The sequence below is a fragment of the Buteo buteo genome, chromosome 24, assembly GCF_964188355.1.
Source record: "Buteo buteo chromosome 24, bButBut1.hap1.1, whole genome shotgun sequence".
Taxonomy (NCBI): Eukaryota; Metazoa; Chordata; class Aves; order Accipitriformes; family Accipitridae; genus Buteo; species Buteo buteo.
In genome coordinates, this window is record NC_134194.1 from 17,321,273 (window position 1) to 17,348,593 (window position 27,321).

Genomic DNA, 27,321 nt, shown 5'->3' on the forward strand with positions numbered 1-27,321 from the left:
GATGCTAAGATGGGAGAACGGGTGTGGGCATGTTGGCACTATTGCTTATTGGTGCTGTCATCAGAGGTGTGTCATTGTGCGTATGAGGCCCTAAATTGTTAAGAACTACTGCAGTACCATTTGTTCAACTGTGCAAGAATATAAGTTTTAACATCCTTATTAATGTGTGACTCCAAGTGGCTCTGACATACAGCACAGTGACAACCATAAAGTTGTTATAGGTCTATGCATTTATTACAACAGTGTGAGCTCCAGATAACTGGGAGGTCACTCTGCAAACTCACTGCTGGGAAATAATTCCTGATACTTAGCCAAAAACTTTATTAATCATCGTCTTAGGTCTCCTAGTTACCATTGCCAGACCACCCCTTGTGTTCTCTCCTTTTCACCAACACTTGCAGCCTTCAAATACTTGCAAAGTTATCTCCTTGCTGCACAGCCCAGCACCTGAGGCACACTTTCTGAACAGTTGAGTCTATAATCCTGAACATCAGAAGGCTGAACTCAATCAATCACAATCTTTGCAATTGCAATCTTAACAGGGGAAAAAAAAATCAGAACCCCCTTCAGAGCAGCAGGCCTTTAAACTACAGAAGGCTGGAGTCATGAAAAGAATAATGAGCAGATCATATTTTGTTAACAGAATTTTAATCCTGAAATCAAACAAGATCAGGGACTATTCAGCATGGAGAACACAAGGGGCTTCAGCTTGCTCTCCGCCTTGGCACGGTGAGCCTGTTAGTGCCCACTGTGATGTTTTTCTTCTAAAAGACCCTTGCTCCCTTGCATCTTTCACAGGAAATTTAGGGAGTTGGCATGGACTAGTGTGAAAAAAAGAAAGCAAACAAGAGACCTCAAGTTAATCCTGGCTCTGCTGTTGACAGGCAGCAGGATTACTTTGCTTGCCCAAGTCTACCTTGGGCTATGAAGTGTTGGCTAAGCCAGTGGTTGAGTTTTGGAGCTTTGTGTAGAAAGACGTTTCCTCTCTTGGAGGACTTTTATTGGAATGAAAGCCCCTCATTTAAGCGAGGGAGCGGGCTGGGCTGTTCCAGGTTCTGCTCTTGAAGTCCTTGGTGTGAGATCAGCCAACCCAGGGCACTGCCTAAATTGCCAGTAGAGCTGCTTGGTACACAGGAAGGGACCCAGACCAGTCTCCCACCTACCCTTGCTGCTCCGCTCAACTGTGTCACAACTCAAAACATCTGCCAAACACTGTGACCCTGCCTTCCAGGAAAAACCCCTCACATTCATCACTGCCTAGTACTGACATGCCTTAAAAATCAAGGGACCTGCAGCAGAAGTCTCCCAGTCACTACCATCTGATGACAGGCTCGAGTTACCCTTGACTCCAGATACGGCTTTGCAACCCCATTCCTCAACTTGAACAATTAGATAACATTGAGCATTTACAATTCCACTGTGGGACAGCCACTTGTTATTCTTACTAGTCACCAATTCGCAAGATCCCTAAGGCCATCAAAGGGATTGAAGTGGAGAATGAAACATGGAGAAAAGGTTATGAATTTGAAATTCAGTGGATATCTGATATCCTGTAAATAACAAGTCTGATTCTGAGAAACCACGGGCTGACATCATGTTATATATCAATGCCTATTCAGGGAAGGCTGTCTGCTTTGCAATAAAAATGTGTGTTGAGAGGGAAAAAAACCCCCAAACCAGCAAGGATGAAAGCAAGAAGAATGAAAACAGTCGCAGATAGAAAGCAGAGAAAATGATTTATAAGTGTTCCTGCAATTTCTGCTTTGTCAAGACTGATCTTTTCAGGTACTCCTTCTTTGTCTCATGTGTGTATTTCAAACACAGAAAAGGTTTAGCTGGAAGGAAGCCAGTATCCAGCCTCAGGCAATGATTAGTGAATCCATTTGGAGCAGCACACTTATCTTTGACAGACAGAGAGATTTCCAGGAGTCAGATATATTGGCCACTGTCAGAATCAGAGACTGGAAATTTACAGCCCAAATTGTATTGAGCCCATCCACCAACAGGTACAGAGACACTGGCACAAAATCTTCAGACTCATGTTTTCTTGCAGCCAGGCCTGAGGGTTCATATATGTAATTTTATTATCCTTTGCTCACTCTCGCACATGCAGAGTTTATCTCCATATAATTTATGTGAGTGTATTACCTAGCGTTTTATCAGGAAAGGCTGGGGTGGGCAAGCAGGCAAACTAACGCAGCACTGCACAAAAGGCAAATTGCTGTTTTCAAAGCAAGAATTGTCAACACCCTGTATTCAGTTAACTCAGTAAGACCTACTTCAGCTACAAGATTTGAAGTACTGAGCTATCCATTCACATAGGAAAGACAGATCGATACCGTATCTAGAGGCTGATTAGCTCTAAGGATGAAAGCAATTAAAGAAAGTGCCCCAACACTATGTAGAGAAGAAAGTCCGGGGGAAGAGTTGACTCTCACATACCTGAAACCCTGAGGACAGACGCAGGTGTAGCCATTGACTGCATCTACGCAGACAGCTCCATGGCGACACTTATGGCCCACACAGTCGTCATCATCAATTTCACAGTGTTTTCCACTGTAACCCGGTAAGCACTCACATCTGAAATACAAGATTGCTGTTAATAGCTTGTTTCAACGTTCACAACAATAGCACACACAGGCAGCTTAGCACCAATCCGATTTGAGATGGAAAGGTGTTAGCAATTATTCCTGGAAACATCAAGCACAGTTCTTGCCATCAGAAATGCTCAAGTCCCTCCTCTTTGTCTGCAGCTGAGGTTCTGCAATCTGCTTAAATTCAAGCTGAGCAAAGCGATACCGTACTAATGCTTTTCCTCAGCTGAGTCTGTGGAGCAAGGTGCTCATACAGTGGTCTCTCAGTTACGCCAATGATGACAACGTCTTCCCTAACCTTACAGATGCAAAGGGCAATATTCTGCAAGGGCACTTGCTCTGATGTCTCAGACTATGATTTTGCCAATATCTGCACACTGCTGAGTGTCTGAGGTTGGCCCTTCGCAGCTACACGGAGTGCAGTAAGGTTCCACATTCCAAATGGAAGCAATCTGCAAGCAACCCATAAAAGTCAGCAAATTTAAAGAAAAAGACCATCAGTTTTGAGATGACCACCTGTTTGCCGTTCATTTGCAAGGCATAGCTAATGTTGCTGCAACCACAGAAAGTTGTCTTTGAAGCCTGTCCTTTCCTGTGGTGACGCTCAGGCGGAGCGTGTACCTGCTGCTATGGGGTAACGCCATTCATAGGAGCAGCACAATGGGATGCACCCAAACTTGCAGACATTGGCTTTTTATTTTACTTTAGACAATTCTCAAGTTTGTTGTACAAGGGCTGCATCAGCATTTCTATTATAAGCCTTGCAGAAGTTTATAACCTGACAAGAGAAAATACATCCCAAAGTCTCTGACTTGGAACAGATCTTTTGGGAATGCTGAACAGCCTCTTTTTGAATCTATAGTGTAGACAATGTTTAGTCATGAACACGCTTTAGTCCATAAAACACGTTTTACTCCTCCCAGCTGGATGTTACCGCACATCTGGAAAACAAAAGGCATATCACTTCAACCAAAACAAGGGAAGAGCTACAGTTAACTTCAGCAATAAAAAACAGGTCTGTGCTCTTGCTAGAGGCCCTTGTTTGGACCCAGCATGCTTGCCACCGAGAGCTGGAAGAGGAGAAACATTATAAAGCTGAGGGAGGCGGCATCAGGAGAGAAACTACTGCTCCACCGACCCATTCTGTTGGCCTCCTCCTCCTCCCTGCCGGCAGCCTGGCGGGGTAAGTGCAGGAGGAGGCTCCTTGTGGAAAATCTCTTCAGAGGAACTGGATGCATGGGAGCTGATGACAAAAGATATTTCCACTTTCCAGGCAGCAGTCATTGTGCTGAATTTGGTGCCGAGTGACAGTGTGTTTTGGCTCCTGGCCACTCCCCAGCTCCTCAGGGCAAGGCAGGGAGCTGGGTGACACTTGCCAGAGTGCAACAGCAGGTCCTGTGTGTGCTAACGAGCAGTGAAAGGCTGCCGCAGCATCGGGGCTTCAGCAACCACCTAGCTCAAGCACCGAGAAGAACGTGACCTTCAGTCTCCATTTCAAAACATGGCTTGTGACTGGCTAAAAAAGGAGGAAATAGGGCAAAGCCTATTAATCTGTGGGCTGTAGGATGGATGACATTATGTAGATGCATATACTTTCTTTTTCCGTCCTCCCTACAGGAAAGGCCCCCATCGTGACCCTCCACAGCCACAGGATGGTTGATGTTCCAGCTCTGCACGCCTGAATTGCTTTTTTTCACCTTGGCCGCTCAGGGAATACTGCGATTAACATAATGGAGATGACAAAACAGAGCAAAAAGCAAAAAGTGTTCCCTCCCCAAACCATAAGAAGCGGGCAACGTTTTTTGGCAACATTTTAGTCACACCTGCAAGCAAATAATGTCAATCAAAAGACTTTGTGGGGGGAACTGGCAGCATTTAATCCTGTTGCTTTTTATTGATCCCTGCAGTCCTAATATAAAGTGATGTAATAATGAACGATGTGCAGTTCCTTATTCAGGGCTGCCATGCATCAATTTTATGATGTGTATTGGCTATCTCAGTAATGACAGAACCACCACTTTTCTCTGCAGGGCTGCATTAAATCAGCATTTTAAGCTGTCAGGTAATAATTCCAAGCTTTAGAATAATAAAGTATATTTATACCATGCTCCAAGATCAATACAGTGAATGGAAAAACATGCTCCTTTCCTGAAGTTGTTTTTTTAGAAGTCATTCCATTGTGTTAAATGGTATTTTTTTGATTTTTGTTTTGTTTTGTTTTCTGGCATACAGAAAGCTACTCTTCTACTACAGTAACAGCACAGTAAAGATGTGGAGGCTGGAAATGAGGAAAGCCACCTGCAATTTTAGCTTAGAAAGCAAAGAGCTCTGTGCAGCCAAACACACACTAAAATTGTCCTGTTTGCTTCCTAGCTTGGCTTTCCTCTTAGAAACATGGAATTCCTTTTGGGTCAGTCATCTCTGAGCTCTTAATGTGTCACATCTAGGCTGAAGCTACCAAAAAATGCATGCCTGGAGTATAGCAGGTGAGAAACTCAGCCACATGAGTGCCTCACCCAGCCTCCTCCTAGAAACCCAAGGTCTCCCCCACCAGGGAATGATGGCTTGTTAGTTCCATCCCTGTCCTGCATAGTGCTAGCAAGTGACTGAGTACCAGTAAAAGTATGATGCAGTAAAGAAGGCGGCAAAGAAACTTTCATATTCAAATCCTGGTAAGAGAGTAATTTACATGATTAGATCAGTTATCTCATTTCCCATTGACCATCTGACACCAGTACAGTTGAAATCTTGTTTTCTGCTACAGCCTTGTAGTGATGGCAACATTCCCAGTATGAGAGAGAGCCTAAAAACATGTCTAGTGGTATTTAAAATGTTGGCCTATCCGAGGGGATTTGCATCTGCATGCACTCAATGTCTATTGTATTAAAGCTGTGAATCATGGCTTCTATTGCAGGGCCAGAATGGAATTCCCTTCCCATATCAATAAATAACTTGGCTTCCTATTTCTTTTCCTATCTTTGTCATCTTTTCCTCCCTCTGCAGAGTTGCAGACCAACTAGAGCTGAAGGCAGGACAGACAGATCAAGTGGTGTCCTTGCTACTATGATATTCTTCACTGGTGTGTCCTACTCATGTGCCCAGGACACAAACCTGACAAGTGGATGGTCAGCTCAGGAACAAGCCTGAACCCTGCCATTAATATTCCCTGCTTCTGTAAGCAGAGCGGAGGACTGGTGCATGAGACTGACTCATTCTGCACGTGGCATTATACTGCACCATTATGTGCTAAAAGTATGGTACATCACAGGTCAGGAGATCAAACTGCTCAAGGGATCAGCAACAGCACAGGACCAGAGGTGGTTGTTTTCAGTGAGACCCAGCAGTAACCACACACCACTGCAAAAGCTGCTGAGGGCTCTCAGCCCATTTCTGAATGGTTTGGTGCAGCTGAAGTATGAAAGAAAAAGCAATACTTGGACAAACCTATGTTCAAGGCTTGGCAGGCTCCTTCACCTCTCATGCCTGGCCTGTTAGAAAGCAAAATGGGACAGAAGTAAAGAAATTCTGGATTTTTGTGTAGAATTTTATGAATAGTGGGAAGAATAACACAACAAACAGTAGTAGAAAATACTTACAAGTAGTTATTAGGCTCCCCTCAAGGGTTAATGGCCTCACTGTGAAGAACAATTTTCTAGCAAGCAACCAAGAAAAAGTGTCTTATTTACTCAAATTATTTGGGTGGCAGGTATGAAAGTGCTTCCAGCAAGAGTAAAACCATTCAGGATCACAGCTGTCTCTATCCCTTCATACATCTAGCAACATAAGGTAATTTGAGTTACAAGCCTTTGCCTCGTAACACGATGTAGCTACTGGATTAGCTGAATGATGGATTAACTAGGAATGAAAGCTGGAAAGAACATCAGAGACTATTTATGTACTGATACACACCTCCTTATCCAGCCCCTGTGTACCATTTCAGGAACTGTCCTAATCATTTAATAGTTTCAACTTCCTGAAGAGTTGGAAACATTTCTGTCTGGAGATTTTTCACCCAAAAGGAAGGCTTGAGTTGTACAGATTGACTGTCTAGCACAGATTGAGCTGCCCTTGAGATAGCCAGCATCTCTAAAATTTTGGTTCACTTCCTTTTAACTATCCTGAAATGCTCTGTGTATTAGACTATTCTGACATGCCGGTTGCGTCGCAGGACACAATCTGACCCCACCTGCAAGTTACCAGGTAGACCAAAGAGTGCTACCGTCTCTCCCCTGTGACACGCTGGGTGTGCCGGGCCAGGGCGTCCCTTGCCAAAATCCCAGCACTCCGTCCCAGGACGGAATCAGTGAGCACCCAGGATTGCATTGTGGCTGTGAAAACAGCGTAAGGGGAAAGTGCAGAACGCAGCTCACATTGCACTGAACTCTCTTAATTTGTCTTCCTCACTTCTTTGATTCAAAGATCTTTTCTTGACAAGCTTTCCATAGAGCTTGACTTTTCAATTGACTGTCTCTATTTGCTAAATTGCTCTGAAATTCCCTCTTCAGACAAGTGATGAACACTGCTACTATGCACCTCTCAAAACACCCCACCCCCCAAATCTCCAGATGTTTTACTGCCATTTAAAACACAAGGCTTTATTTTGCCCCTGTGAAACAGTCAGTGTCATTCCCAATATGCAAATGCAAACACAGACTTCACAAAATCTAACATGAGCCGAGCAAGGCTCGCCTCTGTAGACAACGGAAGAAGGCAGCTCCCGAGTGAGAGCCATCCAGTTCAGCTGTTTGCTGCTGCTGTCCAGGTAAGGAAGCGTGGGGAGAGGAGCCCCACTGTGGTCAAGGCTGGCCTTTGCCAGTGCACCCCAAGACTGCCAGCCATCCTGGAAGAAAACAGCTAAAGTGGGAATACAATGGAAAACTCCTGATCTGCAGCTTTATGCTCTAGCCACAAGTTTATCTTTCCCTTCTCGGTAGTTAGAATGGAGACTGGATTTTAAACACTGAGCCAGCGTGGGCTGAGGAGAGCTGAGTTACATCTGTTAAGGCTCCTGTTATGCTGCTTGTGTTGATGGATGCCCTAAGGAACACATAAGGAAACTGTCCTTAGTTTCTGAATGCAGGATAAGATACTTTGCAGTAACTCTTCCAGAAGTACTCCTTTTGCCATGCTCTATTCCAGAATAATTTTTCTGCTCTAAAAATCCATTATTTTCAAGGAAAACACAGAAAGCTCGAAAAGTATGGTCTGAAGTATATATAGTCTTGCACTATTTGCATTAATTTTGATGATTTTTACCCCAAACTCATTGCCAGTTCAACCCTAGTCAAGCCAATGGATGGATCCGCCCAGTGTGTGGAGACCAACGTGCACACACACTTACCTGGTTCCTTTGTCAAGGGGAACACATTTGGACTCATGTTGGCATGGATTTAGATCAGGAACACAGTGGTTAATCACCTCATCACACAGTTCACCTGAGGCAAAAGAAAAGCGATAAAGCTGTAACACAACTTGGACAATCCTGAAGCAGCTCCAACCATGATGTTCAGGGATGGCAAATCTCCCTAAATGGAGACAGCTCAGTAGTTCAGCAGGAAGTGACAGTATTGCTTGTGAGGGCACGTGAGACTTCATTAGATCGGGCTCCTTTGACCTACAGTGACTGAACTGTTTCTATCATATGAATTTGAAAGGCTGGTATAAAAAGTACTGACATATAAACTCCACTTGGAGACAAACTAAGGATCAAATGGGCAGTTCCTGACCCAGAACCTCTTCTATCAAAGCAAGAAAGTGACACAAAAGTAAAGTTGCTCATTAGACCGTAACATTTTCACACTGTAATATATTTTAGCTGTAGTTAATACTCTGCCAAAGAAGCTGATTGGACATCATTCTGGAAAAGAACAACAACCCACAAACCCTCCCCCCAAACCTCTGCGACTCTCAATAATAGGAACCAGCTTTAGGACTGCATGCAATTATAAAACATTCACTATTTATAAGAAAAGTACTAGCTCTATTGTGCTCACAGGAGATGATGTCTTTTCAGAAAAAAATCCATCACATGTAAGCTCAGCTCAGCTGTTTCTAGGTATGGTGCGTTACATGCCATGCACTTCCCTGGATTTGTATAAATTTTAATAATTAATAGTTCTAGAATGTTCAAACCCAGATAGTTTATTTAAATACCACCCTTCTCCGAGTCCTAAATTATTAGGTCACACTTCAGTACCTCAGGATTTGAGATCCAGCCAAAGACCACAGAAATCTTTCCCTTCCCAAGAAACCAACAGAAACCTACCCTGAACCTCCCAAACCCTTGCAGGAAAAGCAAAGGTCAGGTACTCTCAACACAGAAACCCCCCAAAGCTACAGTCCCAAAGTCCCCTGTGCAGCTATATCAGAAGATCACATCTGCAGGGTTTCAAGGTTTTGCATACTTTGTGTGCCTATACACGATATGTACCATCACATGAACAACAAGCCATGTGGATAGTGTGGGGAAAAAGGATAATATGGAAGGCACTGGTGGGCTGGCAATGTTTTAGCTGTATTTTCATGAAGCTGCAGCTCCACCTGTCTCAGTAGAAACTCCATTTTCAAAAATCCTTACACTTCTGACTCTAGTGGCTACAGAGAAACACTTGCAAACACAAGCCAAGCAAATCACAAAGATCAACATTCAGATGGAAAATGCAAATCAGAACCGTCCATCATTTATCAGTCTTGTGACCTGGCAGGGATGACTGAGTGCACAATTTTGAGGATGACTTTGGTGGTGACAAGCATGGTTTAAGCTGTTAACACCCCCAGCTCACTCCTTCAGGTTATTTCTCCCACATCTCCAGCCTCCCTACAGTACAAGCTGCATAGCTCTTTATTTGATTCTTCATATTGGAATGGAAGTATAATAAGTATTTGCAAAAATTAAGCAGGTTTTTTTTTCAAACATCGAATGTCTAATATATTTACTTTTGAACATTGTCAAGCCTGAGAAAGTGGAGCAAGAATACAAGCCCTGGAGGCATGAGAGAGGGTACTGTCAGCATACACCCTGCATTCATGTGCCATACATACCCTCATGACTTTTAGTGGGCTGGGTTTGGCAATACCGGAGAAGTCTGGTATGGCAATCTGTGGTGGACAGTTTATTGTTCGTAGTATCAGTTAAAAGACAACCAATTCCATCTGGAGCCAAGGAATCCCAAGAAGCCACCACCATTAAATACTACCAAGTCTTTTTACAGCCCTGGACAAATCTTGGGCAAATGTAATGAATGTATCCAGCTCAGGAAGGGGGACTGCCAATGAACTTGAATGCTGCAAATCCATGGGAACCAGGGAAACCGATCATTCACTGGACTTGAGGTTTGCCATAGTACTTTGTTATTCCTCAAAAGCAACTAGAGACCTTCAAGTCTTACAAATATGAACACAGTTGTCATCAGGGACAGCTATTAACACATTTTTGAGGTGGCAGAACTGGAGATAGCTCTGCTTACTAAGCAATCCCTAAATCCACAGCCCACCAACTTTCCCAAATACTAACAAGCAAAGTGACTCCCTCGGCCTTTGGGCAGACATGAACATGAGCAGGTCAGAACTTGCTACGATGCCTGGACAGCTGCCAGTTCATCGTCTTGGTATTCCTCATGTCCCTTGTGTGCTACAAATCTTATGTGAAAATAGACATGAAAAAAAAGTAACTGGCTGGTAACATTAAAAGAACTCAATGATCTAAAGCTGGAAATATTTTTGGAAGACCATTTAATAACAGAATACATTGTGGATGGATGCCTTCAACTATAATTTCACTAAAAATGGTCAATACATACCTTTGAAGTTTCTATGTATTTTTTTGTTTGTTTGTTTTGAAGAAAAGGAAACAGGTTTTAAAAAAATAAGAACAGTTTCATAAACTCTTAAAGGAAATTGTAATTATTCTTAAAGTATTCTTCTCAACAGCCTTGACAAGTGCTTAGAGATCCAGTAAAAATCTCCGCAAATGTCAAATATTATGACTCACTGTGTCATTCTGAAGGCACCACTATCAAAATGTAGGAGAATTCTAGGCTAGGTACCAAACATAGGATCCAAAAAAATTTCTCATTTTTCATGCAAAACTTGGAACATTTAAGGATCCTTCCTGTTATTTTTCCCATCTATCACTCATTAGGGAGCTCACTGGGGAATGCCTTGCAACTAGAGCAGCCTCATCTCAGGAAGAAAATTCTTCTTAATACATTATTTCAGGCTCCACCAACGTTCACTAGATGTTGAAGAAAGCATGCCAGGGAAATAAAACACTTTCTGAAAAGCAAATTCAAGGCACCAGCTACACAAAGACTTTCTCATATTTTATCCACTCAGAAAATATCTGAGCCAAAAAATCTGCCCTCAGACCTGAGAGTGCAATATTCATTGGCTGCTTTAATGTCAGTATCAGAGGAAAAATCTGATCCCCTTTTTTTTGGAGTGACACAAGGCTGCTTCTCTGTGCAGCAATTAAAGGTCTAGTCCAAATTTCTCATTGGATAGCTATGTGAACCTAAAAACAAACTGGACATTAATCTTAGGCCAACTTCTAGCAGCACTGATTCTCTTTGTGGAAGATATTTGATCATGCTAAAAAACCAGAAAACTTCAGTGTAATGCTTTCCCAAGTGTAGAAAACAATCCAACCTCCCCATTTTCCTCTTATATATTCTCAAATCAGAGGTCCAATTTGGGTACACAAGGGTTTCTGAAGTACTTTTATATAAGACAGGAAAACAACAGCTATATTTTTTTTCTAATCAGTTGAGCATTTTTTTTATCCCGAATAACATTTTTTGTTTCATCAAGGCATACTTAACTCTCTTTCATCAAAGCCAAAGAGAATAGATCAACATACAATGTACCCCAATGAAGAACAGGTTAAGACTATGTCAGATTTACAAGAGAAAAAACCACTTATGCCATCAGATTTTACTTTTCATGGTAGTCGGAGGTATTAGGTCACTAATGGTCTGTGGTCTGTGGAACTGTGGTATGATATGAAGAGGGTACCTTTATCAAGACAGGCACATCCTCAGCTGTGTGGGCACAGCATTTCAAACTTCTTAAGGCCGGTGGTAATGTGCTGGTAGCTAGTACTTGTTTAGAAGGAAGCATTAGACAGATGAAGGAGGCAGTCTGATCTGCCACAAAAACCCGCAACTTTCAGATTAGAACCACGTTGTACTGACAGGTGGAACACTAACAGGTGGATCTGCCATTGCTGCTGTCCCATGCATTTAAAAAAAAAAAGAGAGAGGGGAAAAAAAATCCCAAAACAATAGAAAAGGTATTCTGCCCCTTTGAAACTGCTTCCTTTGTCCCCTTCACCAGTATTGGTTGTTATTTTAAAAAAACAAACAGCAAAACTTTTTTTTTTTTCTCATGCAACATTTTCCTGGTCTTATTTTTTCAGCAAAATCATGAATTTCATGGGGCTTTCCACATGCACTTTTCACAGGGCTCACTGCTTATGAAGAGCTGCCAAGAAACATGCTTAGGCTTTTCTGTAGCCTTCCACACATCTCAGGGCGAAGCCAAAACAACAATAGAGCAATAAAGATGACTTTTACACAGAGTCTAATAATAATCTTTCTTTTTTCCGTTCTGTGGTGTCATGAGAGCTATTTATTTCATGCCACATTAGACTTTTAAAACCAGGATCCAAGTTACACTATTTCTCCTTAATCAGTAAAAGAGAGATTGGATGCAGTAATAGTATTTTACTTATTTATCTGTAAGTAAAACTCCAGTTCTGAAAAGACAATCTAGACCATCAATTTGCAACCAATGAGTTCAATGATTTTTCTTTTGTTTCGTATGTCAGTTGGGTGATACTTTATTCTCTCATTCAGAGTATTCATGTAATAATTGATAATGCAACATAGAAAATATTCTCATCCTTAATGTGAGAGAAACTTTTGTAGGGCCTGGAAGACTAAAAGCAAAAATGCTGTCAAGAATTTCACAATATTACTTGAGAAAAGGAAAGTGCTTACAGTGAAGAAAGGATGAAGAAAGCTTGGCCTTTATCCACAGAGAAAACTTTTACGGGCTGCACAGGGAGAAGATATATATTTGAGTGGTTAAATAGTATGTTGGGATTTTCTGAACTTTGCCAGGTAAGTCGGAATGGAACTCTTCTCTTTACTGCTAATAAAAAATACCGTACTGTTTTTCTCATAAGAGATTACTCATTTTGTATCTAATAACTTGCATCGGAAGAAATGTTTTTTGTATTTTGTTTTCCCCTTCTCTCTCTTCAGTTATTAAAAAGAAGTCAGTGCCAATTGGAAATTTCAGGAGAACACAGAACCTAAAAATGGTTGGGTGGAACAGACATAGGATGTTCCTCCAAGAAAATAATTCAGTTTGGAATGTTGTTGATGTTTGATGAAAAAGAATTGAGGCTCATCTTAGAAAATAAAAAAATGAATTTTTTACTTCCAAACTGTTTCAACTTGCAAAGGAGAAAAGAGAAACTCAGTGAAAATCCTTCAGCAGCAAATGCACTCAGCTCCCATGTTAGATACCAAAACATAAAAGAAATTACCTGGAATGCACTGTAGCAGAATTCTCTTTCTGCACTATTAATGAAGTTTGCTCTTGCTTGATGAACACTGCCCACAATACTTAGTAGGCAAAGAACTAGAAGTTACTTTATGCTTTTTGTTCTGTGTTAATGCTTTAAAACCTCATATCTGAGTTTTCACCTATCAGGTTTTGGCCTATTAAGTTTTTCAGAATTAAGGAGCAATTATCTCTAATCTTGAGGTTAAACAAAGGGATAACTGATTAAAAAACAAGATCTGGGTAGAGAAATAACGATCCTTTCACTATTTCTGAATCTTGAAGAAGGAATATGTTCCAGTTCTATGCACTGCTAAAGTACAAAAAGTCATATTCAATGTCACAAATGCCACAACAACACAGTATGTAAAACTTTAACTAAACCAGACGATTTTCAGTGTTCTTACCAGATGGTAATCTGCATATAGCATTATCCCTCAGAACCACTGTGTCTGGAATAGATCCTAATTTTGCTGGATGCCCTACATTTTTGAGCCGTATTACTTCACATGGGTGTTTTCCAATTATGTGATTTGTCTGCAGTCTATTAGGGATCAATTCAGTTATTCACGCAATCTAGTGCATCCAGTCACATCTGAGATGCCATACATTTTCTGAGACGTCCTTTTCCAGCTGGCAGATAGGGCACCAGACACACTGTAGACTCATGCCAGTCTGACTGGGGGGATGGGGAATGGGGGTTGCAGTCCGTTCATAATACTTTATCTCTGCCAATTCTTCCTCGTCACGCTGTTCCCCTGCTCCAGTGTGGGCTCTCTCCCATGGGATATAGCCCTTCATGAACTTCTTCAATGCGGGTCCTTCCCACAGGCTGCAGTTCTTCAAGAACTGCTCCAGTGTGGGTCCATTCTATGGGATACAGTTCTTCAGGAACAGACTGGGACACAGCTCCTGCCAGGAAACCTGCTCCTATATGTGCTCCTCTCCATGGGCTGCAGCTCCTGCCAGGAGCCTGCTCCTTGCGTGGGCTCTCCGTGGGCTGCAGCTTCTTTCAAGACGCATCCACCTGCTCCGGCATGGGGTCCCCCACAGGCTGCAGCGTGGATATCTGCTCTGACATGGTCCTTCATGGGCTGTAGGGGGACAAGCTGCTTCACTGTGGTCTTCTCCATGGGCTGCAGGGGAATTTCTGCTCCAGCACCAGGAGCACCTCTTACCCCTTCTTCACTTCACTTGGCGTTTGCATAATTGCTTCTCTCATATTTTTTCATCAGCATTGCTGATGGGCTCAGCTTTGGGCAGTGGCAGGTCTGACAGGGGAGCAGCTCTTGATCTCTTCTCACAGACGCCACCCCTTCGGACCCCTCCTCCCCTGCTACCAAAACCTTGCCACATAAACCCAATATGGTCTTTGAACAAATAGGGGTCTTTGAAAAATACTTGCCATGCAGAAAGATTTCTTATTTCCTGCTGGCAGTTCTACCATGGCCATCACTGTGGTGTCGGAGTGCTGAATACGCTGACTGTCCATAGGTGGACTCTGCTCCTCTCAGCTTTATTAACTGTGCAGTATGCACCACCCACCAGTAAGCAGCTAAAAAATGGGCTTGTGGTTAACTTCTAATCCTTTGTTGTGTTTCTTCACAGATTGGATTTAATGAATCATGAATCCCCTTTGTGGATGATATTCACTCCACCTGTACTTTTAGACAGTAGTAGCTGAGATTACATTTTCTTAGAGAAACACTGGGGTCCTGATGAACAAGCAGAAATTCTGCAGTATATCTGGTTCCCCAAATGTGACGCATTACATTTTACAAATGGGAATCTGACCAGAAGAAATCCTGGATCTGAGAGCTCCAACGTGACAGGACACCCATACTGAGACTAAAGACAGGCTGCAGAACTGCCAGTTACTGTGCTGTTTCCTTCTTCAGTCCCAGTACAATGAGATAAGAGTCCAATCTGATAGCAATGACATGGTTCTCTCTTAATAAAACAGGGCTGGTGGGCTTAGGCTCTTGAACAAAGCTAAAAAGTTCCAGCTCTTCCAGCACTTCTCATTCATAGTTATAGAAGTGGGAAATGTGTTTGCTTTCTGAGCAAAAAATAAAAAGGCACCCACACTTCACATTTGCCAAGTAACTAAAACTGAGAAACTTCCATGTAAGGCAGAACTCCTTCAAATAAAAGGAAGAAACTACACCAAACTTTGACCACAATTTTCTCCATTTGCCTCAGGGAAATTATGCTAAAATTCCAAGGTTTTAAAAGAGGCTGATAGTTAAGTACTTGTTTAAGCCTTCAGTGTTTATTAGGCAGTCCAGATTCTCGTGGAACCACAAGGCTGAACCATGTTACCTAAAAACTTCCTGTTCCTATATCAAACACGTAGTTAAAAACTTGCAAGGGGGAAAAAACAACAACCTATAGTGCAATGAGCCAATTCGACTTCATTCAGCTGTCAGTGGTGCCCATGTCAGGGATTGTTGCAAATCAGCCTCGCAATGGTTAGTGACGGGAAACGGGCTGGAGAGCTCCAGTAAAGAGTGTCAGCCACAAGTCACCACACAATTTCTTTCTTCCAGAGTTGTTTGGCTTGACTAAGTGCTTGGCTTTGGCCATGCAACATTACCACAATCAGATATGCCAGAAAAAGGGACCATAATCACTAACAGTGAATAGGGTTCTGTCTAAAAGCAGCGTAACTGCAAAAATCTCAGATACCATCTACCACAGGACACCACAAGGTCCCCTAAGGTAAAAGAGAACTTAGCCTTCTCTTCCAAACACAACCAATCAGAAATAGTTTCTAGTTGTTTGTTTTGGTTTTTTTTTTTGAGAGAGATATTTTTTTTTTGTCTGTGATACAAACTGCTTGCAGCTTTTTCCCAGGGAAACAAACTATTTTAAAACACTTGGTTCCCCTCTCTCCCCACCATGGGATGCCATGTATTTTAGAAAAGACCTATTTTCAGTAGTAGAAGCCACTAATTTTTTTTTTTTTTAGGTTTCAGAACAAAGAGGTGCGGCTATTTGCTGAGGCTTTTTAGGATCCTTAGCAAAACCTGAAATATTTCCTGATTTTTTTGTGTGTAAGTGCTACAAATTTCTGCATCTGGCCAAAATCAAACAGATAGGAGGAAGGAAAAGTTACAGCAAACAAACAAAACAAAATAAACTAGCAAGTAAAGCATAAAACCATTCAAAGTACATAGTACGTGTTTGGTACAGCGAATTTGGTCCTTTATGTATGTTTGGACACCTCTTCAAGTGAAAGCACAAAGAATAGTGAGACTGAGGAGAGGATCTCTTTTTGGAGGTATGAAATTCTACAGCTGAATCTAGAACTATAAGCAAAACAGTGATGGCTCTCAAGAAAGTCTGTGACAACAGTGAATAGAAAAAAGGAATGGAAGGGAAAAATTGTATTAATTTTGTCCTACATTTCTAAACCACAAAGTCAGGGAGACAGCACAGTGTTTATATTGATAGCTGGAGATAGGCCATGTTAAAGCTGAAAAGACAAAAATTAGAAAAATACAAAAAGGAAAAGAACTGGGGTGACTGATCTAATTCATTACTTCCTCTTTTGATGTTCCTATGTAAGTTTCTTTTTGAAGAGGAGGAAAGCCTACAAAACTGTAAGGAGGAGCTGTAATCCATCAAGGGATCCGACCAGGTTGTAAACCAGCCCACAGACTTTAGGCTTTAGAGCTCGCTGACTTGGGGTACATGATTATCCTGGAGAAAATACATGCTTATAATTTAGCTTCAGGATTAAAATAACCAGGTGGAGAGAGGGAAAACAAGACATCAGCTGACAATAAAAGCCATCAGGACTCTGCTACACAGCATGAGTATTGGTTTGGTTATGTACATACAGGCTACAAATATTGAAAATATTGACTTTAAGAATGGTGAGGAAACCTGGTGGTGCCAGTAAGGGCTTGAATCTTTTTTTATGGCAGTCAGCTCTTTGCCTACCGTCCCTCTCAGTTTTGTCTTCTTTAACTTATGTTTACCTATTCCATACAATCCATTTGTATTTGTACATTGTTTTAAAGTTATTAGGTGGAAAGGAACTAGGAAGGATGTTATTGTGTGAGTGTGGGTTGTTTTTTGGCGTGTTGGTTTTTTTTTTTCAAATGAAAGTGAAATGGGGTTGGAGTGTGGGAAATTCCTTCCCTCAGCAGTCACTTAACAAATTGGCCATTTTTCATCTATTTTGAGTGGGGAAAAGACTGTCAAAAGAATTTTAAAGGAAAACACTGCAAAAAGTTATTAATTGAAGAAAGATCTTTGGCCTTCATTATTCCAACCAATGAAAGCAAAATCTATGCATCATTATTTGGGATATTGTTTCCTAAAAAGGCTATAACAAGTAAAACTAGACAGACAGAAGATAAAGTAGGAAAATACTAAGGTGTGGAAAAAACCAAACCCTAGATACTGTAACTCTGTCAATAGTCCACATTTCCAACACATGCATTTTTAATTTGCATTTCATTTAGGCACATAAGATTTACTATCATGATTTAACCATTAGTCAACTAAACCAAGGGGGATCCTAAATATTTCTTGCAGAACAACACACATCCACGTTCCTGGATCTTCTTCCTCCCTGTATTCAGGCTATGCTTTTATTACAATGTACATTTACTTCATAGAGCACAAGTGTGATGAGGGATTCAGACTACCTACTTCGTAGTGCTACCAGAGCCTGCCTGCCTCTACAGTCGAGAAAAGATGGAATCTGCAATAGCTGACCTGGGCATCTATAACCAACAGCCCGAATGTTACTCAAAACATCACAGATTATCAGTACAGAAACATCTAGTCTGATCTCCAGTGTAACATAGACCTCTGTCAAATTAATTTGTGTTTCAGCTACAGCATCTGCTGAGAAATCCAGTTTGTAGCTAGAAACAACAACTCTTGCATAATTACACTGATAAAAATGTATGGTCTGGATTTGTTCAGCAACAAAGGTCAGCCAATGAACCTTTTAAAGAAATTTCTATTCTCCATACAAGTGTTTGGGGGGGAGGGGGCAAAAAAACCCCCAACCTTGCTCTGTCTGCCTACTCTTTGTTAAGCCCAGTAAGATTTTTCTTGAGATCTTCCAGACCTATTCTCAATCCCCCAATGTTTTTTTGTGTTTCACTTCTAATACTCTTTCTCATACCTCAACTTGCTCCTTGGATTCTGAACAACAGAACTAAGTATAATATTCGGGCACAACACAAAGAGGTATTACCTCCATTTTCTGTCCTATTAGATACGTCCTGCCTATGGATATCACTGCCCATTTAGGCAAAGTACTGCACTGAGAGGTCATTGTCCCCCAGACTACTTCACAGAAAAACTACTTCCCAGGAAAGTACCCTGTCACCCAGTCTTTGTTCTTATAAACATAGATAAAATCCATACACCTGGCAACTCTGAAGCACATACAGTTTGCTACACAATGTTAAGCACAGTCAGCACCTGAGACGGAGAGAGGTACCTTAATGCACAATTCTGAGCACAGGAATAAGTATTCCTGACTCCTCCAGTGACCCGCTTTCTCTCTGAAATGTTAGCATTCACTATTCTTAGCATATTCAACACAATATTAAAGTCATCTGCACCTACTTTTTTTTTTCTTTTTTTTTTTCTTTTTTATTTTTTTTATTAATAATAGATACTGCCATAGTAGCTTCAGGTATTGCTTCAGTATACAAAGGTTTATTTAAAAAGAATATACACAGAGATGCCCTGGATGTCACAGGAGACTTCAGTCAAACTCTTTGTTTAACAGATCCCTCTCTTTTCAGGTCAGGCACACAAATCCTTTCAAAGTGCTTCTTCATGACTTGCCTATGTGCTTCCATGGCATTTCCTTAGCTGCTGTTCATTCAGTCAAGCAACTTCAGATGATGTCCAATTTCTTGTGTTCAGATTCAACTCTTAGAGGACCCTCAAAAACATGGCTCAGATTTACTTGGCTTGCATGTAACTTGTTTGGCTGATGGCTTCAATTCTTCCAGCCATTTTATGCTGTTCCTTGCCTTTCTGCTCTGAGGGCCAGGTGTTCCTCAGAGGGATATTTCAGCCCAGCCAGCTGCACTGTAGTGAGTCCTTCCAGGTGACTGATCAGGTTTGATGAAATATCCCCCTCCAAAATGGAGGTACAGCAGGTTAAGGCAATTATTTTATCACAGTTCACTAAACTCTTCCTATTTTTAAGCAACATGAACTATTGTAACTCTTCAGCTTTCTGATTTAAGCAACACCCCTATTTTTGCAACCTTTTTCACTTATGATTCATATTATTTTTTCCAGAAGTATTTCCTGCTCTACTTCAAAAATTCGGTTTGTTGCAACTGTAGTCAAAGCTGTTGCCTGCATTGTGACAGCAAATGCTTATTGTGTGGTATATACAATTGTGTGTATTCCGCATTGCAAGACTGGGGTCTAGTATTTGGCAAACTCCTGCTAATAAGCATAAGACCAGCACAGACAATATTCACGTAAAAAAAAAAAAAGCTGGAAGTGGATTAAAATTATTTCAGAACTGATTCTAAAGTATCATATGAATGCTCTGGCCCCTATCCAGACTGCTGTTTGAGAAGAAATCCCAATCTAGCTCTCTCCTACCTGTTTTGTCTGGGAAAAAAAAAAAAAAAAAAATCTGCAATATGCCTGTGAAAAGGAAAGTGCATTTGCATATATACTGGATTCAGTTCCTTACTAGAGATGTCTTTTCTTGGCTGGACAAATATATTTCCTCTTGTAAATGTAAAGACTCTGCCTCCTTGTATAGAGTTTTGTTTGAAACCACCCAAGAATAGCTCACATAATCAGTGGCTAAGGAAGCACAATGGGCTCAACATCCTATAAGCAAAACTCTTTGCTAAGCTGAAGTTTTTCAGTTTTTGGCAGAAAGATCATTTTAGAACTCCAATAAATGTCCATTCAAGTCATAAGGCTTTTCTCAGCTAAAGATTTACATGGGCCTCCTTTGTATCAGCCACAAAAGTATTTTAAGAGTTTGGAAATTCTAGAAGCTTTCCTCCTGCCTTACTCAGCCACTCAAGCTTGATCCTCATTAAATCCCCTGACATGTAATATATTCCAGTGTACAAGAAGCCCTTCATTACTTCTCCATGCTTAGAAGGTAATAAACCCATTTCAAAGGATGGAAGTAGGAACTATTGCAGGTGTTTCCTTACCACTCCATGCTGAGCCAGGAAGGCCATGCTAACACAGTTTGAATGAGTCAACAGTATGCTCCAGTAATGACTTGAGAAAAACCATTTTTAGATTCCACGTTTCTGCTCTTGCAGAAGGTTTAGGAAGGAATTTATCTGAAATGCAGGATGGGCGCTGGAGATACTAATTCCATTTCTAACTCATTTACCAACTTCTGTCACCGTGGACTTAGCAGGTGACTGCACATCTGCTGAGCTGGGCTAACTGCCATGGGTGCACACTGAAGACTACAACTGAGCCTACAGTTTCTTACAGAGCCTTTGCTTCTCTGCTTGTGAAATGGAGATAATGAATTTAAACAGCACATTGTCAAGCTCATTTTATTTAATAAATGCAGACCTCTGAGATCTCAGGTGAAAGCCGTGCCCCAAAAGCTATTTTCCTACCATAATTTAAACAGGAACTGTTTTTATTTTGCAAGATTCAGAACAGATGTGTATATCAGACTCAGCTCAGTACTGGGAGTATTTCTGAAATACATTTAGAGAAAGTGCGTGCAAAAGTACAGATTTCTCTGACAACTTAAACTTCAATATTTTTTTAATGCATTTTACAATGAGCCGTCAGTATTTTGACTCAGAAAAGTGACCATGTTTGTAAGCAAGTGTATTGCAATATTGCTAGAACTAACATCTCTCCAGTAAGACATCCAGGTTGCTTTAAAATGGTACTAGATTCTTGGTTAGTTACACTCACGGACAAAGTAAACATGTATTTGAATCCTTCCCTTCAGGCACTGAAGGGACTCTTCATGGATTCCTGTCCTTCGGTTGTGGCCCTTTCTTACCTGTGTAATTAGGAGGGCAGAGACAGACGTAGTTGTTGATCCCATCCACACATGTAGAGTTATTCTCGCAGTCATTATCTTCACAGTCATCTGGGTTTATTTCACACCTCTCCCCCTCATACCCAAGGAGACAAGAACAGCTTTGGAGAAAGAAAAAAAATTAATAAAAGTTAGCATGGATCTGAAGGGGCAGCAGGTTTGAGGTACAAAACTGAAATTAAAACATATAAAAGTGAGTTTCTGGAGCCAAATTCACTGCTGCTGTGAAGTACAGAGTACTTTAACCCTATGTGTTTGGTGAAGGATGCAGTCTGATGGTTCATGGGGTCATGTAATTATTTACACAACACATAAAAGCATCAGCAGGAGACAGCCTCTGTCACGCTTCCCTTTGCTTTCTTTGTTGATAACCCTAGCCCTGTATTGAAGCAAGCAACTCCAGGGCAGGAGAGTAAACACTCATCACAATATTCAAACCCTTGGCTTCTCTGTTAATGATTTTGTGAGTATGTGGACACTTGCCTAGTGAGGACTGCACAATTGCAGGGCAACTTGGCAGCTTTTAGATAGCTCGATCTCTTTAAAGAGGAACGGCTTGAATTGAGTTTACAGACATGAACATTTTCTTCTCATTACCACTTTGTCACTTGTCCAAACAAGAAATGTTTGGGAATGATTGCTTTTACAAGTGCAGTAAGGTTTCAGTGCTTCTGCAGCTCCTCCAACATCTATTTGTAGAAGAGCTGATGATGACTAGATAATTCAACTAAAACACAAACAAACAATGGCAGAGCTAGTAATGGTTCTGTGAGGATGTGGACACTATTGAAGAATAATTGCACTAAATATTTTATCTCACAACACTGTGATGTATGGTCCCTAGAGGGAGTGTGAGAAACTAAGCGGCTGAAGAATGACTTTAATTTTTTTTTCAATCTCTGTTTCCTCTCCAGATCTAGAAGTTATGGTTGCTAACAGAACCTTTATATTTTAAACTAGCTGTAAGCGATGAAGAGGTGGAGGCCACAGTTTCCTAAAAGAGAGTCTAAAAACATGTGTTAAGTGCTCCAGTCATTTCAGTGGCTTCTAAGAAGCCAGCAATGATATTTGAAGAGTCAGTTTTGAAGTGTCAATATTGCTGTTCACCAGTCACGGAAAGTGCGTGTGGGAAGGGAAGGGTTGTTTCGAGTCCCAGTCCAAACTACACATTCACTCAGCTGTTCATTTCCTTTCCCATGCAAGTTCTGGTGGCAGAAAAGGAACTGAACAGATGTAAAGCACTACTGATTGGTGAGAATGAAAAACAGAAAGCACCAGAGCAGTCACACTAATCGCCATCCACAGCTTTCTGAAACCAGGAGAATTTCCAGTGCAGAGATAGCTGCAGGGTACTTTTTTCCAGCTCAGATGGACAAAATGGACATGGGGTGGTTATCCTGCTTTATATAGGTGTCATGGGGCTGTGGTGGGGAATGCCCTGGAGAAATAGGAGATCATCAGAATCTGTGAAGAAAACTGAAGCACTTTTGGGCTGGTTGCTCTCAGCATGACATTTGCTTGTCTTCCTCCTGTGTGCCACAGGCTGAGCAGAGGACAGGGACTCCCAAGGGAGGGATGGCACAGAGCGCTGCATCCACCTTTGGTAGGTCCTATATTGGACCCTGAGGATAAAGTAAGATTCTTCATGATATGTGCAACCTCAGAAACTAAGGAAATAACAAAGAGGAAGAAAAAAGGGTAGGGACTGTGTCTTGAGCTACCACAACAGTAAGATCTTCTAGATGGGTACAGAACAGGCATATAGGTTACATGCTACCAGTCATCTTCATTCAGTTCTGCAGGGACCATTCACAGGTCATGAGAGTTAGAAAACCTTCACCATGAATAACCAAAACCAAACTGCTCAAATAAATCCAATTTAGGACACAATAAATCAATAAGAAATATTTTATTTTCCTGTCTCAAGCTCATTATTGCTAATAAAATATGTCCTCTTGCTGACCCTGCAATGATCCAGAGGATCACAGGAGGCAGATAAGAAAGAAGAGCTGGCCCACCATCTTTTGTGGCAATGCAAGCGTTGGGGAGGGGGTTAAAGACATCCAATTAAATACAGTGACACATTCATCACGTCTCCCTTCTCAATTACAAAACCCCATTTTCAGGGGTTTATAACTCAGCCATAAAAATATGCTCCAGGCTGCAACTTGGCATCCAAGGTCTCAGTTTGGGAGCACAAATTTTTTTCTCCTTTTAAAGAAAAGCAACAAGAGCGGCTTTGTGCTGGTTATTTTTATGTGAATGTAACACCATTTTCCTTCCACAAAAGGATTGGGACAGCTTGGATGTATGCAATTAAAAATGACATTATTAAATACTATCACTGTAATGGTTCAACTCAGTAGAGTTACCATTACTAACAATGCATATGGGATTGTTAACATACAATTGCTCAGTATTAGGACACATTCCATACTGAAGGAAATGTCAGCATAATTAATGACATTTGGCTACTGGTCCCTATGTATTATAGGGAGTCTTTACATTATTGCTTACGTGTGATACTTTATTTTGATTTGCATTCAAATGTGCCAAATATGAGGACTGAAATTAAAAGATAAAACATACAATTTGGGACCCGGATTGAACCATATGTTGAAAGAGTTGCATCTTGGGACTGTTTGTATGTATTTTCCCAGAAAAAGCTTAGAAGAAAAATGAAGTTTGCAGAGTGACTGGAAGGTCATCAAACTTGGGTTCCAGCTGACTGAGAGAGAAAATTAATTCCAGAGACAACGATGAAAACTTTGTACTGACTAAATAGTGAAGCAGTGTGAGACAGCATTTCATTTGGACCTCGGAAACAATGGGGCCATGCAGGAAAGAACTATTTTCTAAGACGCTGTGATCATAAGGGTCCAAATTCCCTATTCCTCCAGTTTAGGGATTTTCTGTTGTGTTTTCCTAAAAATAAAGAACTAAATAAAAGCCCATTATCGTCATGAAGACACAAGGGAACACAGAGCTTAATGACAACATTTTGGGGGTAAACTTTTGGAGCTGAAGAATACTAACAATTTTGTAAGTTTACTATATTTAATTTTTTTTTTTCATAAACTGTAATGAAACAGTTTAGCATCTGTTTATTAAAATAGGCATACATACAGAGTATCACATTTCAAAAAAATCAACTTTTTAATAGAGATAGTAAATTCTTTCACGAATATTACAGTTTCTTGGTAAAGGAGCTTTTTACATCTACATCCCAATGGAGTAGCCTGTAAATCTGGAAGTGCAGTGTTTTTCCTTGAGCTAGGCAGAATTAACACTAGGGAGTTAATCAGTTCCAGGATTTTACATTTATGAGGAAACTTAAAGTTTGTGGAAAACACTAAAGAAAATGCTCTGGAAAATGGAGGAGGTTTTATATGGAGAAAAGTTAAAATAATCCAGAGACCTTATTTCCCAATACTAGGTTATCAATGATCAGCTGGTTGCCTGTGGCTAACTGAAGCAGAGCTGACAGCTCTGACTCCTTTGTCAAAGTCTCACTTACAGGCACGCTAAATGACCAGGACATGTCTGATTGACCATCTTCTTTTATCACTCTCAATAAGCACCTTTTTTTGGCAACCCTTTGTCAAAGAAGACATAGATTAGATTAGATTAGATTAGAATGAGCAATTCAAAGGGAGGAAGAACTTCATGTTTCTAATCCCCTGAGCCACACAATGTCACTTGACTATTCTTTAATACAGAAGTCGTCCCTACCTGAAAAAAACAGAATGTGAAAATTACTTGGAATTGAAAAAATGCAAGAATAAAAGATGCCAAGAAGGACTGAAGAACTCCAGATGAACCTTTGCCCTTCAGCTGCCCCACCAGGACCTGCTATTACAACAAGTCTGAGCATCTTAGTCCCCTGCTGCTGCGAGCCCTTGTGGGTACCAGGCACAGTGGGCGAGTCAGGTTGGAATCTCAGTCATAACTATGAATTTCCTGCCTTTGCCTGGGGAACATCACCACCTTAGCATTATTTAAAAGGTAATTTTCTTGTCTAAGGCTACAGAAACTTGAGAGTTAAACTGCTTGGCATTTCATAGGGAGAGAGCTTTGGCTTAAGTTTCCTTTTTACAAGAGTAAAGATTTGACAAGTTTGGCAGCAGAGCTTGTGTATGAATATATTTCCCTAGGGAAGAGAATATACAGAAGATATAATTTCTTTTACAGGCCACACAACAGAAAAATCCAAGGAGGCCTCTCATGAAAATGTTTTTGACATCCGCTTCCTCAGAGCATATAACCTAAGGCAACGTTTTCCCATCTTGATGAACACAATTTATATGCATATAACTCTGACTGCTGCCATCCACTGGAGAGGAGATTTCCCACCAAAAAAACCCAACCCAACCAACCAAATTCAATCTCAAAATGTTTCTTTATCTTCCCCATCACTGACTGTTCTATCCCCACACCACATTTGTCTACGACATGCTAAAGCTCTACACTTTTCTTCTCCAGAGTAGCTGGGGCTATGGACTGACTGAATTAAAAACAGGGAGAGAAAATAGAGCAATGTATAAGCTGAACATTCAATTTTATGAAGCAAGTTTTTGATGAGATATGGTTTTATGTGTCTTTTATTAGATCAACTGAAACTGTATAAATAACTATAAAAGCAGAAACCGTCCCCAAAAAGCCTCAAATGTGGTTAATAAACAAAACCACCCCTGCAGTTTTATAAAGGATCTCAAAAATGACGTTCATTTGGAACTGAAGCAAAGCCTCTGAAATTGTAAAATTCTTCATGAGAAAAATTCAGAAGTAGCTTTCATTTCAGGTCATTCAAAACTTTTTACTTTCTACCATAGAACAAAACAAAAATGCTAAAGAAAAACCTGATCCAAAATATAAGCTGAAGCCTTTCATTCTAGTATTATGGATATTATAAAATGTTTTACTAGCATATTTTTAGCATCAGCTAGATTTTCGAAAAATGAGTACTGAGTGACAGAAAACAGATAATCTAATATGGCACAATTTTGCTTTGGCACAGGCTGGAAAAAGCTATCTAAACAGTATCACATGAGGGCGACCAGAAGGAAACCAAACCAAAGACCATCAGACCTTTATTTCTCTCAAGCAGAAGCTGAACCTGAACTTTTACTCCAAAAATTGCTAAGCCTGCTAAAATCTGAATCAAGAAGAGGTATATCAGGTCAGAGTAGTGGTTTCACCAAAATCTAGGGGGTCTGTCAAGCAGCATGACCATTTGCACATGCTATGATCTGCAGAGCCTCCTCATCCTCCCCCACCACCATGCACCAATATGACCCTACAGATGCATCTCTACCCAGGAGATGCACTTTCCGCTCTGCTCAGGGCCTTGTCACAGGTGCTCAAGCTGAGATCTAAACTGCCCCTCATGGAGACGTGGCCATGTGTTCTACTCCTCTTCTCCCATGTTGGAAAGCCTCAGGCTGTTCTTTGCACAGTCTCCCTTCATCCCCATCAACCTGCACTTTACCATTATAATATCATCAGTGTCCTTCTGTGTCCAGCATGTGCTGGATCTGTTTCTGTAAGGGGGGAATTCTTGAGGGTGGGCAGGCACAGAGACAGAGAGAAGCTCTGGGGCATTTCTTCTGTTCTGCTTCCCCATTCATCCTACCCACAGGGCAAAATGGAAGCTTTTCTGTGCCTCATTCCCACATGAGGGATTTGGGGAGTCAAAAAGAAGCCACAATACTTTTCTGGAAATATAAAAGGCATGCTACCGTTGGTAGGGGAACAGGAGGGGGGTACTAACTCCCCATTGCACCTAAAGTCCTGCCAGTCACCCAGACTTTCACCTGGCCCTTTCTATTTTGAAAAAAAATCCTATTTTCTGACATAAGATGATATGGATTTACTGACTTAGTTAACAAAGAGTTAACCTCAGCTGGAACAGTCTTAATCACATCTGAAACCAAACTGGAATCAAACTGAAAAAATGTACTGGTGTGACTCCTTGCTTACACCACTTATAAACCTTGCAATTCTGTGTCTCCCTCCAGCTGTCACTGATAGGAAGCTATATATATAGAAGACAAAGCAGCAGCCTCAGTAAGGTATAAAAGCTTTTAGAAGCAAGGGTTTCATATATGCAATTGA

At 41.0% G+C, this 27,321-nt stretch overlaps 1 protein-coding gene across 2 annotated transcripts in view; it reads right to left on the reverse strand.

Moving 5' to 3' along the window:
- Window positions 1-27,321, reverse strand: part of SLIT3 (slit guidance ligand 3) — a 537,089-nt gene that overhangs the window by 34,022 nt on the left and 475,746 nt on the right. For both annotated transcript variants that reach the window (XM_075056287.1, XM_075056286.1), the window contains exons 29-31: window positions 21,169-21,308; window positions 7,936-8,029; window positions 2,443-2,580 (exon numbers count right to left, since the gene is read on the reverse strand). In XM_075056287.1, the coding sequence (XP_074912388.1) occupies window positions 2,443-2,580; window positions 7,936-8,029; window positions 21,169-21,308 (372 nt within the window). The remainder of the gene's footprint in view (window positions 1-2,442; window positions 2,581-7,935; window positions 8,030-21,168; window positions 21,309-27,321) is intronic.